Source organism: Hyperolius riggenbachi, chromosome 9, assembly GCF_040937935.1.
Source record: "Hyperolius riggenbachi isolate aHypRig1 chromosome 9, aHypRig1.pri, whole genome shotgun sequence".
Lineage (NCBI taxonomy): Eukaryota > Metazoa > Chordata > Amphibia > Anura > Hyperoliidae > Hyperolius > Hyperolius riggenbachi.
In genome coordinates this window covers 100590659-100607496 of record NC_090654.1, presented here as the reverse complement: position 1 = coordinate 100607496, position 16838 = coordinate 100590659, and the positions used below count along the sequence as shown (strand labels likewise).

Sequence of the window (16838 nt, the reverse complement as noted above, 5' to 3'; positions counted from 1 at the left end):
TTAATGCGGCGAGGAGCGGCGAAATTGTGACAGAGGGTAATGGGAGATGTCCCCTAACGCACTGGTATGTTTACTTTTGTGCAATTTTAACAATACAGATTCTCTTTAAGAAAAGTGCAAATCCATCCCTAAAGTCACAGATTAGGAAGTGCTCAATAGCAGTTCTACAGATGTGTAGCAGTACAGGCTAGGCATGGTTTGTGAAGTGATCCTGCTCCCTGCTGCCAGGTATCCTGTGAAGCTGTTCTGAGCTTAACCTTTCCAGTGCTGGGCATTGATGCAATACAGCAGATGTATTGGTTACCTCAGCAACAGCAATTTATCTCACACACTGCACTGTCTGAGAAACCTTCCAAATTCCTCATATTCCTAACAGTTTAAGAAGGAATCTGCACTATTTAGTGATTTCTTAAGATGTCTGAGACAGTTCTGCACGGATTTCTAAAAACCTACCAATATTTTGTCTCAGACACTTTTGATAAATGTCCCCCTGAGACTCCCCAGGCAGAGGACACTTAGGGGTCTAGTCTTAAACCGGTGTTATTAATGGGAATTGCCAGAACTTAGGTCAACTGCAGTCTACTAATAATGCCCACTATTTTCAAACAGAAGAGGGGACACTAAACCCCTTTCTTGTTGGCCAGTCAAGTCCAGAAGTTTAATGTCCCTTGAAACCTGACAGAGCCATTCAATAGCCAGAGAAGAAAACGCTGCTGCCCAAAAATCACTACTATTGTTTCCATTGGGCACTGCAGCAACATATGGTTGAAGGGTGAGGTTTAGGTCTGGTTTCCACCAGTAGGCTGAAGTGCTTGTTGGGTAGTTCAGCCTCCCAGATGATGGCCACAAACACCTTTTGGTTGCGATTACACGCAGGCGAAAAATAGCGTTTGGCAACCCCATGTTTTGTGACACAAATGATACAATACTGTGCTGCCGGATAACACTGCCGCGCATCAAACTTAGCGTTTGATGCGTGGTGAGGTTATCCAGCAGCAAAATACCACCTAATCTTGCATTTGATGACGGCAACCGCTGTGCTCAGATGCAACTCCACAGGTGGCTGCCTGTACACTGCCTGTGCCAAGCCCTAGGAAACACCTGGTCAGTGAATGGAAGCAGCTGACAGGTGGTGAATTCATCGTCTTCAGTTATTGGTGGAAAACAGGCCTTAAAATGTACCTGTAGCAAGCGAAAAAATGCCCTAGTGGGTACTTAGCTCAGGAGAGGGAAGCCTTTGCTTTCTAAAGCGATTTCTCTTGTCCTCCTTTGCAGCCCCGTTCCAGTGCTAGTAAAAAGTTTGTTGGCAGCTCGCGCAGGCATAATAGCACTGTCCCGCTCGGCTTTCTTTGGCAAAAGCCGGGCTAGATCAGGTCTGCGCTAGGCCACAAGCAAGAGCAGTATGCGCCTGCGTAGTAGTACAGAGATGATTGGCCTCAACTACTTCTGCCAGAGCCTGAGTGGGATGGTGCTAGTGCACAGGGAGGCCACTCTCCGGGGGGTCCCAGTGCTGGGATGGGTTGGCTGTTGAGGACAGCGGAAAGCTCTTTAGGATCCAGAGGCTTCCCCCTCCTGAGGTATCAGTTTTTTTTTTTTTTTAGTTTTTTTGCTTTAAGAAAAGTCAAAGGTTTAATTTAAAGCTGTGATCAATGTTTCACAGCCCTTAGAATTGTAACAGGTCCGCGTTCCATGCAATTGCTAGCTCCTCTTTTCAGAGCCAGAATTGTGGAATGGTAACCTTGCACTTTACAGCTTTATAGATACGCCGTTAAAAGCTGCCCACTGACATTGCATAGAAAGGGGCATGGTTACCAAGCCAAATGAAGCAGCATGGCCAAAGGGCAAATTGCTGAACAACCATTCAGAGAAATGCTACTGCAGAAAAAAACGTTTGTGAAGGAACACACTAGGCAGAATCGCATATGCGTTTTCCACTATGTGCTATGGAAAAAGCATATGCGATTCTGCCTAGTATGTTCCTACCATACATTTTATTTTCAGGAATGTAGCCATTCCATTGATGTGAAATAATACAAAATACTCAGATGTCTGGAAATTTACAGAAATGACCTTCCAGCATCTTAAACTCACTTATTCGGCTGCGAGATTTGCACCGTCTGGTTAGAGTGAAATGTCTGTATAGTTTGAATAGTCTGTATGGGCTGTATAGCTTGGATGGCGTGAACAGTCTGGATCTGCATGTGGTGGCTTTGGTTCTGATACTGTTGATGCTGTTGCGGCGCTTGATGTTGCAGGACTTGATGTTGCAGCACTTGATGTTGCAGCACCTGATGCTGCAGCACCTGATGCTGCAGCACCTGATGTTGAGGTGGTTGGTGTGGTGCTTGATGTTGCAGGAATATATGTTGCGGAGCTTGATGTTGCAGAACTTGACGTTGCGGAGCTTGATGTTGTGGTGGTTGCGGTTGTGGCGCTTGATGTTGTGGTGGTTGCGGTTGTGGCGCTAGATGCTGTGGTAGTTGCTGTTGTGGCGCTTGATGTGGTGGTGGTTGCAGTTGTTGCACAGGTCGTACAGTTGGGGCTTGCGGAGACTGCTGTTCCACAGGTATGGGAGACGACCCCGCAGATCCTGGACGAAATGATGTGCTCTTCTTTGCCACTTGTTTCTTAGACTGCGCTTGCTGGCTGTCCGAGCTGATAAGAGACATACACAACAATTTGCTGTTAGCCATAACTGTCTGTTTGCAAGCATATAGGCCAAAGGCAAAAATCTGTGACAAGAGAGACTGCTGTGCTTAAAATCCAAACACACTACATGATTTCCTGCAGGCCTGCAATTGTTATTGCAAGGAAAGGATGGTGCCAGAATAGACACGCGTGTGCATGACAGTTATTTTCCTGAACCAATTTTTGGCAGCTGATTTTACATCTATGAAGCCTTATCTCATGGCTTCTCAGCAGTTTTAGCTTCAATTTACTTTTCAGGAAACCTGAGTAAATCAACAAGCTGCCGTCAAGTTCTTTTGCATAGATGATAACTGAAGTGTATTCTAACTCTTTCTATACTGGAAAAAAGAAAGGGGCCTGAAATAATTTCTTACTAGGGCTATTAGATCACTTCAGGTATGCTTTAACATACAAAGCAGTTCAGCTGGCCAAAGGGTTTACTTCTCCTGCAAGCTACTGACACTGACAGTTTTCTACCCTGAAGGGAGGCAGCACTAAGAGCTGGAGCATAAAAAAACAGAAAAGGAGGCAAAAAATAAAAAACAGTGATGAAATGCAGCATGTTTCACTCACTATCAGATTTTCTTATTTTACCCAGCCAGGCCTGTGATGAAAGCAAACTTGTACAGATTTGCATGTCCGTGAATAAGTGGAAAGGATGTATATAAAATATAGCTAATGTTGGCCTACACAATGCTACAAACCACTGGCTTCATACCCAAACGACTTCTCTTCCTATAGGCTGTATAACTGAGGGAAGGAGTGTAGGAGCTGCATGAAAAGCACTTACTCTGTATCAATAAGCTGTGGTGAAGGGATGGACTGAGGAGAAGGTGGATCTGTTGGTTTGTATGGCGATTCACTCCCAGTAAGATCGTGAGTGTACTGTACCACAGGCCCTTTACTCCGGACAGCACCTGGAGACAAAACAAAAAAATATCCATCAGATCTGCTAACCAAGAAAGCTAAATATCAATGGTGGTGAAACCTCAAATGAGAAAATGGGAAAAACTCTGGCAAAGTTTTTAATGCAGAATATGTGAAAACGTAGACACCCTTCTCCCTTTAATCTAAAATGCCAAGGACACTACTGAGCAGCTGTCTTCAGTTAGAGTGTACCTAAACTCAGAACTTCCTCTCTGCTCTAAAAGAAGCAGGATGACCTTTATAGTTTTCTTCATTACAATTTACAGAAATCCCAAAAAACAAAAACAAACAAAAAACCTGAAGTTTTACATGGAAAAACTTGTAGGGAGCACAGAAAAAGTTAAAGCCTCAGTCTTTCCCTGTACAGACAGAGCCATCCCCATCAGCTACTGATAAGGCAAATTACACTCTAATGTAGCAAAACACACACAGCTCAGAGCAGTGGAGTTCTATAGCATTTATATGTGGAATGAAAACATTCCATAGTGTGCTGTGCAAGAGTTTGTCTGCTTTACACCGTTACAAAATCACTGTGCAGCTTAGGGATAGCACCTCTGTACACACATCCATGGACTACATCTACTGGCATGCATTGCGGTGGGCATATGCACCTGCTGAATCCTGGAAGATTAAACTGTGGCAAGTGTGGAGCAGATGGCAACCACCGTACAAACGAGAGGCCACAGGAGCAGCCCCCTGTAAGTAATACCTCTCACCCCAACAGCACATTACGAACCTCCCTTATGGGGAGGTTCATTTAAACATGAAAAAAACAAAACATAATTGTGCTACTAGTTAACTTTAAAATTAAGATTTGAACTTTCAAGGCAGTTTCTCTGTCTTGGTCCACTCAAAGAGAGCATCCTTACAGTAGGATGAGGCAGAATTCTGAATGCAGTCATCAGCAGTTGTGGGCACATATTCCCCAACCATACTGTAACCACTCTACAAGCCTACAACTTACTAGGTGAAGGCAGAAGCTAAACTGAAGGCAGCAACTACTTATCAGGCTAGAGGTTCCAAAATCCATCAGTTCAAGAAATCATACAGGATATGAGGGTAAGAACAAATCAAAGCCAAAGGATTTTAATTATTTTTCCATTTAAAACAGAGGTTTCTTCGGCTATCAGTTCCCCAAATCTACAATGGCACATTTGGAAGCAAGATGCCCATGCGTACCCTGCTTAAGCTAGCAAATATACTATCTGTTGCTCTGAATGTATTCTAAATCAGCGTGCTGTATAGAGGATGTGCATGCTTCAGAACTGAATTCTAACCCCTCAAATTAAAAACAGGAATAGGAGTCTCAGGGAGGTTCTAGATATTATTGTGACTACACATAAAAGTAATGATCTCAAAAGTTTTGTTCTCAGTTCAGGTTTGCATTAAATCACTGCTTTTCACAAGTATAATCTACTTTGTTAAACCCAAAATTGGTGACCTAGGATAAAATCAGATAGTATTGGAGTAACAAACAGAACTTATCTGTGAGCCGTGCCTTAAAGGCGCGTACACATGCCATGCCGCCGCAAACGACGGGTCCGTCAGACCCTCCCACTGGGCGGATATTCAGCAGACAGTAGAACGAGTGAACGCGCTGTCGGCAGACTGATAAGGCTGTTTCTGAACGATCCGCTCAGCGGATTGTAGAAACAGTCTTATCAGTCTGCCGAAAGTGCATACACACGTGCTACTGTCGGCTGAAAGTCCGTCCAGCAGGAGGGTCTGACGGACCCGTCGTTTGCGGCGGTATGGCATGTGTATGTGCCTTTAAGTATACCTGAGATTGGGGGAGGGGCCGTTTCCTCCCCTTTGTTTCCCTCTCAAAGCTCGCAGACCGGACCTGTAGCGTGATACTGTGCATGGCAAGCCGCAGTTGCGCTCCAGTGGCTATTAGCATGATTGAGGTGATGCACAGTCTGGAGAGAAACCCACTTCTGACTTTTTTCAGAGGGGCATGGTGGCACAATGGAGCACACCGGGAGGAAACCGGGGGGGCTTGTAAGCCTGCAAGAAGCACCAGGTAAATAAACTAGAACTTGTCCCACCCCCTCAAGTTTATTTTAACCACTCCCTTATTCAGCTCTTCAGATTCTGCCCCACATAAAAGAGACAGGTAAACTCTGAGGAAAGAGGCGAAGGGTTGAACTTTTTTTAGACGTATCTTCTCAATTTACGGGTAAGCAGATCTACTCTGAGATAGGCTGCTGCAGATAGTAAACACTGCCAGAGCTACCATAAGAAGCAGCAAGATGCCTTTTAAGCATTACTTACCCACGTTAGGACGTGTTCGCGGTAGTCCCCCTAGCTTCTTCTCTTGAGTAGAGGCTGTGGAGGTCTTCATGCTGAACATGGGCTCCAGGCGGGTGGAACCACGGTAGATCCACTCACAGCGCTTGTCATCCTGTGATTTGCGGTAGTCATGTTATCACAATTAGACACACAGTTCCCCTACTCTTACTACAATTTGTTTTCCTTATTTAAAACGAGTATTTACAGAAAAAAGAACAATAAAAAGAACAATGAAAAAAAACAACAGAACATGACCCTACTTTAGATGTACATTAGGTTTGTGAGAATAAAGAGATAACTTTTAAAACTCCACTTGACATCATCTCAGCCTTCATTACATCGTCACTTCATCAGTTTTCTCCTTAGGGGTAGTTATTTGGGAAACGAGGCAGGCAATTTCTGGTAGCTACGCAGAATGCTCCTGGTCACGGGAGAGCGACAGACAAGGTGTGCAGCCAGCACCACACATGCGCAGTGGCCGGGTGACTTCTGAGCCATCCGGCTTACGGAGGGGGACAATGAAGGAATGGCAAAGTACAGAATCACAGCAAGGGAGGAGGACTTCAGGGGGCTGGAAGAAGCCCCTGGTAAGTAACTGGGCAATTCGTTTTTTCTATTTTTAAAGGGAACCAGAGACGAAGCTACTGAAAAAAATAGGAAAAGATTTTATACATACCTGGGGCTTCCTCCAGCCCCATACGCCCAGATCGCTCCCATCCTCCGCTGCCTCAATCGCTGGTACCAGGTCCCGTCACTTCCGCCGGATGTGACCAGTCTTCCGCATGCACAGGGGCTCCCTCTGGCTCTGTACGCATGCACTTGCGCAGTACGGAGGGAGCGCACTACGCATGTGTCAACTAGCCAAAATGACGGGACCCAGTACCGGCAAACAGAGGCAGCGGAGGACAGCGGCGTGGAACGATCCAGGCTGATGGGGCTGGAAGAAGCCCCAGGTTTGTATACAACTGTTAGTTCGTCTCTGGGTCTCTAAGTTTTAAGCATGTTATATTTTTCTCGGTGGTGCTTGACCTTGTTTGTTTCTGAGGGCTGTGCCCTCTTAACATGCTGGGAGTGCAGAAACAAAAGTAAGACTTAAAGTGCACCCAAGGTGAACCTTGGGTCAAAAATCAGATGCTTGCCTAGGAAGAGGAAAGCCTCTGGATCCTGCAGAGGCTTCCAATATCTGACAAAAGCTTGTTGGATCTCTGCTTGTGACCACACTCTGCTTCGTGCGCAAGCATAGCCAAACTGCAACCCCTGCCATCCCACTCCCCGCCCAAGTTACTGCTGCAGAGGACAGAAGAGAATGCAGCTGGGCGAGAAAGGATGCAAGCATGTAGCAAGAAAAGGTGAAGTGAGATTGGCAAGCTTTTTTTTTCACCTTTTAAAGTGTGATTGGTGGCAACAGAGAGAGGGAGGGAGATGGAGACCCAAAAAGAAACACATCTTAAAGGGAATGTCCAAGCAAAATAAAAAAATGAGTTTCACTTACCTGGGGCTTCTACCAGCCCCATGCAGCCACCCTGTGCCCTCGTAGTCACTTACTGCTGCTCCAGTCCCCCGCTGGCAGCTTGCCGACTTCGGAGGTCGGCGGGACGCATTGCCTACATATTTACGCATTCCCGCTAGTGCAGGAACATTAACATATACATTTTTAAGCGTTACTGGTTCAATGTGTACATTTTTACGCATTAAACCAGTATTGCGTAAAAATGTATGTGTTAATGTTCCTGCACTAGCGGGAATGCGTAAAAATATACGCAATACGTCCCGCAGACCTCCGAGGTCGGCAAGCTGCCAGCGGGGGACTGGAGCAGCAGTGAGTGACTACGAGGGCACAGGATGGCTGCATGGGGCTGGTAGAAGCCCCAGGTAAGTGAAACTCATTTTTATATTTTGCTTGAACCTTCCCTTTAATGGGAGATCCCCTACACAAGCAATGAAATTATTGGGCATATCATTGGGGCAAAAGATACAATTTATGTGGAGCGCACAGTGCTAGAGTTATGGACATGTGGCAGGCTTCTTTTAGATAAGAAGATGAAAAGGTGAATGTTCATATTCTTGAAAGCATTCTATACACTACAAGTTCACCAGAATAGAATATCCTTACCAGGAATAGAATCTTCACCAGGCTGCCATCCACTTCCTCTACTTTAGATTTCCACCATGTGCCCTCCCATTCAGTCTTGATCAGCTGACCACCCTTAAGTAGAACCATCGGTCGGTTGGGATAGGCAGTAACATATTCTTCAATAAAATCACGGCATGACACATCTTCAATGTCCTCCCAGGTTTTACTCACTGCAAAGTGCAAGAAACAAACAGTGGGGATTATTGCATGTAATCAATTTCACTTGTTGTGCGAGACAAACAGTCATCCTCATTTACTAATTTAAAACAAAGGGAACTGAAGTGAGAGAGATATGAAGGCTGACATATTTAATTTTAAACAATACCCATTGCCTGGCAGTCTGTTGATCCCCTCCCTTTAATACTTTTAGCCATTGACCCTGAACAAGCATGTAGATCAGATGTTTCTGACAAAAATCTGACAAGATTAGCAGCATGGTTGTTTCAGGTGTGCGATTCAGATACCACTGATGCCAGAATTTTCAGCAGAACTTCCAGGAAACTGGTATTGTTAAAAAGTAAGTCCATATGGTGGCCTCCAAATACCTCTCACTTCACAGACAGACTGGTCAGGACTGGAAGGAGGGAGTGCACAGATATTTTACTATAGACTCATGTGGTGCCTATTCTCAGACTCCCCCCTCTACTGCCTAACACTAAACCTCTCAGCTATAGGGACTTTTAACCAATAGTCGGCAATCAGACAGTCAGCTACTCAAAGTACCCCCTATGTGATCTGTACTTAAACCCGATCCACCATCTACCATCAGGAGCATCGTGCACCAAAATCACAGACTGGGAGCCAGTTAGCTAGTATTTCCATCAGCGCATAAGACACCTGCCCAAACAAACTGCTCCTCCGTGCCTGGGGCAATGTTGCGCAGCCCTGGCCTGGATATTGTGCAGCTAACACACACATCTAGATTAACGATTTGTACTTTAAAATAAGGTACAAACTTTACTCTTAAATTCTATTATAATACCCAAACAATGAAAGGACAAAAGAAATGAGCACTTACATGGTCTGCAGATGGGGTATAGTTCCGAGTGTGTAACATAAGAGGCATAACCGTCATCAAAGAAGATCAGAAATCTAAAAAGACAATCAAAAGATTACAGTAGCAGCTACAAGTAGAACTGTAGTCAAAAGGTTAACACAATCCATAGGCTTTAAACAGAACGTGAGACGGGAAGCATCTCAGGTTCCATACTTACCTGGGGCTTGCTTAAGCCCCCTTAAGGCTGCTTGTCCCTCGCCATCTCCAGTGCCCCGGAATTCAGCCCGAAAAGCCTGGCCAAGTCGTTCTTAGTCGCGCATGCGCGGCCAGGCGCGCTCCCCCATCTCGCTTCCATCCTTGGGAGCGTACTGCGCAAGCACAGAACACTCCCAGCCACAGGGGCTTGATGGGGAAGTGCATCTGGTTGGAACGCGCATGCGTGACAACGTGCAACTCGGCTAGGCTTTTGGGCTGAATTGCGGGGTACTGAATCCACCGGGGAGACGGGAGTGATGAGCGTCCTTAACCACTTGAGGACCGAGGGCTTTCTACCCCTTAAGGACCGGCCACTTTTTTTCCATTCAGACCACTGCAGCTTTCACGGTTTATTGCTCGCTCATACAACCTACCACCTAAATGAATTTTGGCTCCTTTTCTTGTCACTAATAAAGCTTTCTTTTAGTGCTATTTGATTGCTCCTGCGATTTTTACTTTTTATTATATTCAGCAAAAAAGACATGAATTTTGGCAAAAAAATGATTTTTTTAACTTTCTGTGCTGACAGTTTTCAAATAAAGTAAAATTTCTGTATACATGCAGCGCGAAAAATGTGGACAAACATGTTTTTGATTAAAAAAAACCCAGTGTATATTTATTGGTTTGGGTAAAAGTTATAGCGTTTACAAACTATGGTGCAAAAAGTGAATTTTCCCATTTTCAAGCATCTCTGACTTTTCTGACCCTCTGTCATGTTTCATGAGGGGCTAGAATTCCAGGATAGTATAAATACCCCCAAAATGACCCCATTTTGGAAAGAAGACATCCCAAAGTATTCACTGAGAGACATAGTGAGTTCATAGAAGATATTATTTTTTTGTCACAAGTAAGCGGAAAATGACACTTTGTGAAAAAAAAAAAAAAAAAAAAGTTTCCATTTCTTCTAACTTGCGACAAAAAAAAAATGAAATCTGCCACGGACTCACCATGCCCCTCTCTGAATACCTTGAAGTGTCTACTTTCCAAAATGGGGTCATTTGTGGGGTGTGTTTACTGTCCTGACATTTTGGGGGGTGCTAAATTGTAAGCACCCCTGTAAAGCCTAAAGGTGCTCATTGGACTTTGGACCCCTTAGTGCAGTTAGGCTGCAAAAAAGTGCCACACATGTGGTATTGCCGTACTCAAGAGAAGTAGTATAATGTGTTTTGGGGTGTATTTTTACACATACCCATGCTGGGTGGGAGAAATATCTCTGTAAATGACAATTTGTTAATTTTTTTTACACACAATTGTCCATTTACAGAGATCTTTCTCCCACTCAGCATGGGTATGTGTAAAAATACACCACAAAACACATTATACTACTTCTCCTGAGTACGGCGATACCACATGTGTGGCACTTTTTTGCACCCTAACTGCGCTAAAGGGCCCAAAGTCCAATGAGTACCTTTAGAATTTCACAGGTCATTTTGAGAACTTTCGTTTCAAGACTACTCCTCACGGTTTAGGGCCCCTAAAATGCCAGGGCAGTATAGGAACCCCACAAATGACCCCATTTTAGAAAGAAGACACCCCAAGGTATTCCGTTAGGAGTATGGTGAGTTCATAGAAGATTTTATTTTTTGTCAAAAGTTAGCGGAAAATGACACTTTGTGAAAAAACACAATTAAAATCAATTTCCGCTAACTTTTGACAAAAAAATAAAATCTTCTATGAACTCACCATACTCCTAACGGAATACCTTGGGGTGTCTTCTTTCTAAAATGGGGTCATTTGTGGGGTTCCTATACTGCCCTGGCATTTTAGGGGCCCTAAACCGTGAGGAGTAGTCTTGAAACGAAATTTCTCAAAATGACCTGTGAAATTCTAAAGGTACTCATTGGACTTTGGGCCCTTTAGCGCAGTTAGGGTGCAAAAAAGTGCCACACATGTGGTATCGCCATACTCGGGAGAAGTAGTACAATGTGTTTTGGGGTGTATTTTTACACATACCCATGCTGGGTGGGAGAAATACCTCTGTAAATGGACAATTGTGTGTAAAAAAATCAAAAGATTGTCATTTACAGAGGTATTTCTCCCACCCAGCATGGGTATGTGTAAAAATACACCCCAAAACACATTATACTACTTCTCCCGAGTACGGCGATACCACATGTGTGGCACTTTTTTGCACCCTAACTGCACTAAGGGGCCCAAAGTCCAATGAGTACCTTTAGGATTTCACAGGTCATTTTTGTTTCAAGACTACTCCTCACGGTTTAGGGCCCCTAAAATGCCAGGGCAGTATAGGAACCCCACTAATGACCCCATTTTAGAAAGAAGACACCCCAAGGTATTCCGTTAGGAGTATGGTGAGTTCATAGAAGTTTTTATTTTTTTGTCACAAGTTAGCGGAAATTGATTTTAATAGTTTTTTTTCACAAAGTGTCATTTTCCGCTAACTTGTGACAAAAAATAAAATCTTCTATGAACTCACCATACTCCGTACGGAATACCTTTGGGTGTCTTCTTTCTAGAATGGGGTCATTTGTGGGGTTCCTATACTGCCCTGGCATTTTAGGGGCCCTAAACCGTGAGGAGTAGTCTTGAAAGCAAATGTCGCAAAATGACCTGTGAAATCCTAAAGGTACTCATTGGACTTTGGGCCCCTTAGCGTACTTAGGGTGTAAAAAAGTGCCACACATGTGGTACCGCCGTACTCAGGAGAAGTAGTATAATGCGTTTTGGGGTGTATTTTTACACATACCCATGCTAAGTGGGAGAAATATCTCTGTAAATGACAATTGTTTGATTTTTTTACACACAATTGTCCATTTACATAGAAATTTCTCCCATCCAGCATGGGTATGTGTAAAAATACACCCCAAAACACATTATACTACTTTTCCTGAGTACGGCGGTACCACATGTGTGACAATTTTTTGCAGCCTAGGTGCGCTAAGGGGCCCAACGTCCTATTCACAGGTCATTTTGAAGCATTTGTTTTCTAGACTACTCCTCGCGGTTTAGGGCCCCTAAAATGCCAGGGCAGTATAGGAACCCCACAAGTGACCCCATTTTAGAAAGAAGACACCCCAAGGTATTCCGTTAGGTGTATGGCGAGTTCATAGAAGATTTTATTTTTTGTCACAAGTTAGCGGAATATGACACTTTGTGAAGAAAAACAATTCAAATCAATTTCCGCTAACTTGTGGCAAAAAATAAAATCTTCTATGAACTCGTCATACACCTAACAGAATACCTTGGGGTGTCTTTTTTTCTAAAATGGGGTCACTTGTGGGGTTCCTATACCGCCCTGGCATTTTACAGGCCCAAAACCGTGAGTAGTCTGGAAACCAAATGTCTCAAAATGACTGTTCAGGGGTATAAGCATCTGCAAATTTTGATGACAGGTGGTCTATGAGGGGGCGAATTTTGTGGAACCGGTCATAAGCAGGGTGGCCTTTTAGATGACAGGTTGTATTGGGCCTGATCTGATGGATAGGAGTGCTAGGGGGGTGACAGGAGGTGATTGATGGGTGTCTCAGGGGGTGGTTAGAGGGGAAAATAGATGCAATCAATGCACTGGGGAGGTGATCGGAAGGGGGTCTGAGGGATTGGCCGAGTGATCAGGAACCCACACGGGGCAAATTGGGGCCTGATCTGATGGGTAGGTGTGCTAGGGGGTGACAGGAGGTGATTGATGGGTGTCTCAAGGTGTGATTAGAGGGGGGAATAGATGCAAGCAATGCACTGGCGAGGTGATCAGGGCTGGGGTCTGAGGGCATTCTGAGGGTGTGGGCGGGTGATTGAGTGCCCTAGGGGCAGATAGGGGTCTAATCTGATAGGTAGCAGTGACAGGGGGTGATTGATGGGTAATTAGTGGGTGTTTAGGGTAGAGAATAGATGGAAACACTGCGCTTGGGTGGTGATCTGATGTCAGATCTGCGGGCGATCTATTGGTGTGGGTGGGTGATCAGTTTGCCCGCAAGGGGCAGGTTAGGGGCTGATTGATGGGTGGCAGTGACAGCGGGTGATTTATGGGTGGCAGTGACAGGGGGTGATTGATGGGTGGCAGTGACAGGGGGTGATTGATGGGTGATTGATAGGTGATTGACAGGTAATCAGTGGGTTATTACAGGGGAGAACAGATGTAAATATTACACTGGCGAATTGATAAGGGGGGGTCTGAGGGCAATCTGAGCGTGTAGGCGGGCGATTGGGTGCCCGCAAGGGGCAGATTAGGGTCTGATCTGATGGGTAACAGTGACAGGTGGTGATAGGTGGTGATAGGGGGTGATTGATGGGTAATTAGTGGGTGTTTAGAGGAGAGAATAGATGTAAACGCTGCGCTTGGGTGGTGATCTGATGTCGGATCTGCGGGCGATCTATTGGTGCGAGTGGGTGATCAGATTGCCCGCAAGGGGCAGGTTAGGGGCTGATTGTTGGGTGGCAGTGACAGGGGGTGATTGATGGGTGATAGGTGATTGGCAGGTGATTGACAGGTGATCAGTGGGTTATTACAGGGAAGGACAGATGTAATTAATGCACTGGCGAATTGATAAGGGGGGGGTCTGAGGGCAATCTGAGCGTGTGGGCGGGTGATTGGGTGCCCGCAAGGGGCAGATTAGGGTCTGATCTGATAGGTAACAGTGACAGGTGGTGATAGGGGGTGATTGATGGGTGATTGATGGGTAATTAGTGGGTGTTTAGAGAAGATAACAGATGTAAACAATACATTTGGGAGGTAATCTGACGGCGGGTTTGCGGGCGATCTAATGGTGTGGGTGGGTGATCAGATTGCCCGCAAGGGGCAGGTTAGGGGCTGATTGATGGGTGGCAGTGACAGGGGGTGATTGATGGGTGATAGGTGATTGGCAGGTGATTGACAGGTGATCAGTGGGTTATTACAGGGAAGAACAGATGTAATTAATGCACTGGTGAATTGATAAGGGGGGGTCAGAGGGCAATCTGAGCGTGTGGGCGGGTGATTGGGTGCCCGCAAGGGGCAGATTAGGGTCTGATCTGATAGGTAAAAGTGACAGGTGGTGATAGGGGGTGATTGATGGGTGATTGATGGGTAATTAGTGGGTGTTTAGAGGAGAGAATAGATGTAAACAATGGATTTGGGAGGTGATCTGATGTCGGATCTGCGGGCGATCTATTGGTGTGGGGGGGGGTGATCAGATTGCCCGCAAGGGGCAGGTTAGGGGCTGGCTGATGGGTGGCAGTGACAGGGGGTGATTGACGGGTGATTGATGGGTGATTGACAGGTGATTGACAGGTGATCAGGGGGATAGATGCATACAGTAAACAGGGGGGGTGGTCTGGGGGGGGGGGGTCTGGGGAGAATCTGAGGGGTGGGGGGTGATCAGGAGGGGGCAGGGAGCAGGGTGGGGGATAAAAAAAAAAATAGCGTTGACAGATAGTGACAGGGAGTGATTGATGGGTGAATAGGGGGGTGATTGGGTGCAAACAGGGGTCTGGGGGGTGGGCAGGGGGGGGTCTGATGGGTGCTGTGGGCGATCTGGGGCGGGGGGGGGGGGGGAAATCAGTGTGCTTGGTGCAGACTAGGGTGGCTGCAGCCTGCCCTGGTGGTCCCTCGGACACTGGGACCACCAGGGCAGGAGACAGCCTGTATAATACACTTTGTAAACATTACAAAGTGTATTATACACTTTGTATGCGGCGATCGCGGGGTTAACATCCCGCCGGCGCTTCCGTATAGCCGGCGGGATGTTGCGGCGGGTGAGCGGCGCCAGGCGGAGGATCGCGTCACTGATGACGCGATCGCTCCGCCCATGCCCCTACAAGGACCGCCGCCAATTGTCAATACGGCGGTCCTTGCGGGGTGCACTTCCCGGCCGCCAATTGTACATACGGCGGTCGGGAAGTGGTTAAGATGGCTTAAAAAAGCTCCAGGTAAGTATGAAACCTGAGATGCTTGTGTGGAGAGCAACCAAGATAGCTAGGAATTCCCAGCTTGCTCGACAGCACACTGGTCCTGAAGGGAGAGGCCATTACAGAATGTGAATCCAGTTTGAAAACGCAGAGAGCAAGAAGTCCATGTCTCCCCAACCCAAGAAATGTTGTTAATGCAACAATAAGCTCAGAATGTAAAGTGACATTACCTCATTTTATTCTTGCTGCTGGGGGGCTCAGCTATGATGCCGGCATAAAGCCAAACTTGGTTGCCATCCTTGTACCTAGCCACGACTCTACTCCCAACAAATAGTTTATCAAGTGGGGGGTGGTAGTCATAGGCTATGTGGTTACCAGACAGCAGGCTCTTCCCCTTGTTGTCAAACTTCACCTTGTACTTTTTACCTGGACCTGAAAATGAACACAGCACAGACTGTAAATATTCAGTATTAATGTCCCTAAATAGTTTATCACAATGCTGTCCTGTAATTACTAATTTACAAAGCACCAACATGTTCAGTGGAGCTGTACAGAGTAAGCACAAACAAGGGGTACAAGTACAAGTATATGCAATATAGACACCGGTACATAATACAGAACTGGTAGACATAGTAATTACAGTGACAAATTTGTATGCAGTAGGTGGCAGGTTTACTCTCAAATGACACCTTGCACTAGGAAACTATGGAGAATGTAATAGCTAGAGTCCCAAGCTCAAATCTGGGTCAGGAAACTATCAGCATGGGCGTACCAGAAGGAAGGAAACTGGAACTTACCTGTCAGTGCACAAATGTATTGGCTTGCTGGCTCAGGTAAGTTTTAAACCGCAGTCCTGGCATGCTCAGTGCAACAGTAAATGAAATTCTGGCACTATCTGCATGGGGTGTGCAGGTTATCCCTGGGCTTGCATGGGTTTCTTTTGTGCACGCCACATCCCCCCAAAAAACTATAAGTTAATACCTTGGTCCCAGCACAGAGTATCTGTGCTGGCAACATACACAAAATGTCCACACTTTGTGACATATACTGTTTCACTTTTAGTACTGCTGACTAATTGGACTTCCAGACTTTACTTTTAAATAGATGATCCCAATAAAACAGCATTTGCCTCCTAACACATTAACACTGATTTTACGTATCTGTCTCCCCCTGCCCAATAAAGTAACAGAGGTGGTGTTTGAGGTGGCTGTACAGAAAAGCTTCACCACACTACACACAAGTTATCAGTGATGGCTGCTCTCCGTTTTCCCTAGAATTCAAAAACCCTTCAAATCCGTAAAACTTACCAACCATCTGGATGGATATTAAGGTCCCTTTGTGCCAGGTTTTGGTCCTCTTCTTACCCAGAATTCTCATGCCTACAACAAGATCTCCATCCTTTTTCATGTCATTGGCTGAGCCAGGCTGAATGGTTCCACCCACTGAACTGGTAGGTGAAGAAGGGTGAGGGGATGATCGAGTTTGAGGACCATCTATAACAAGACAAAGGGACATATTCTTGAACAAGACCTTGCTTTATAGCCACAATAAACACACAATAAGTCCATACTTTTCAGTTTCAGCTTAATATGATTACATACCACATTTGGTTGTTTTTCATACTCAAAGCTCTACTAAAGGCAAAAAAAAATTTAAATAAAAAAAAAGTTCATCCCCATCATTTTGGTCTTGCAGCTTCCCTTT

At 45.5% G+C, this 16838-nt stretch overlaps 1 protein-coding gene across 7 annotated transcripts in view; it reads right to left on the bottom strand.

Moving 5' to 3' along the window:
- SETDB1 (SET domain bifurcated histone lysine methyltransferase 1) overlaps positions 1–16838 on the bottom strand; it is a 214653-nt gene that overhangs the window by 31334 nt on the left and 166481 nt on the right. For all 7 annotated transcript variants that reach the window (XM_068253260.1, XM_068253256.1, XM_068253262.1 and 4 more), the window contains 7 exons: positions 16442–16627; positions 15365–15566; positions 9060–9133; positions 8021–8211; positions 5890–6019; positions 3479–3605; positions 2092–2655 (listed from right to left, as the gene is read on the bottom strand). In XM_068253260.1, coding sequence (XP_068109361.1) covers positions 2092–2655; positions 3479–3605; positions 5890–6019; positions 8021–8211; positions 9060–9133; positions 15365–15566; positions 16442–16627 — 1474 coding nt within the window. The remainder of the gene's footprint in view (positions 1–2091; positions 2656–3478; positions 3606–5889; positions 6020–8020; positions 8212–9059; positions 9134–15364; positions 15567–16441; positions 16628–16838) is intronic.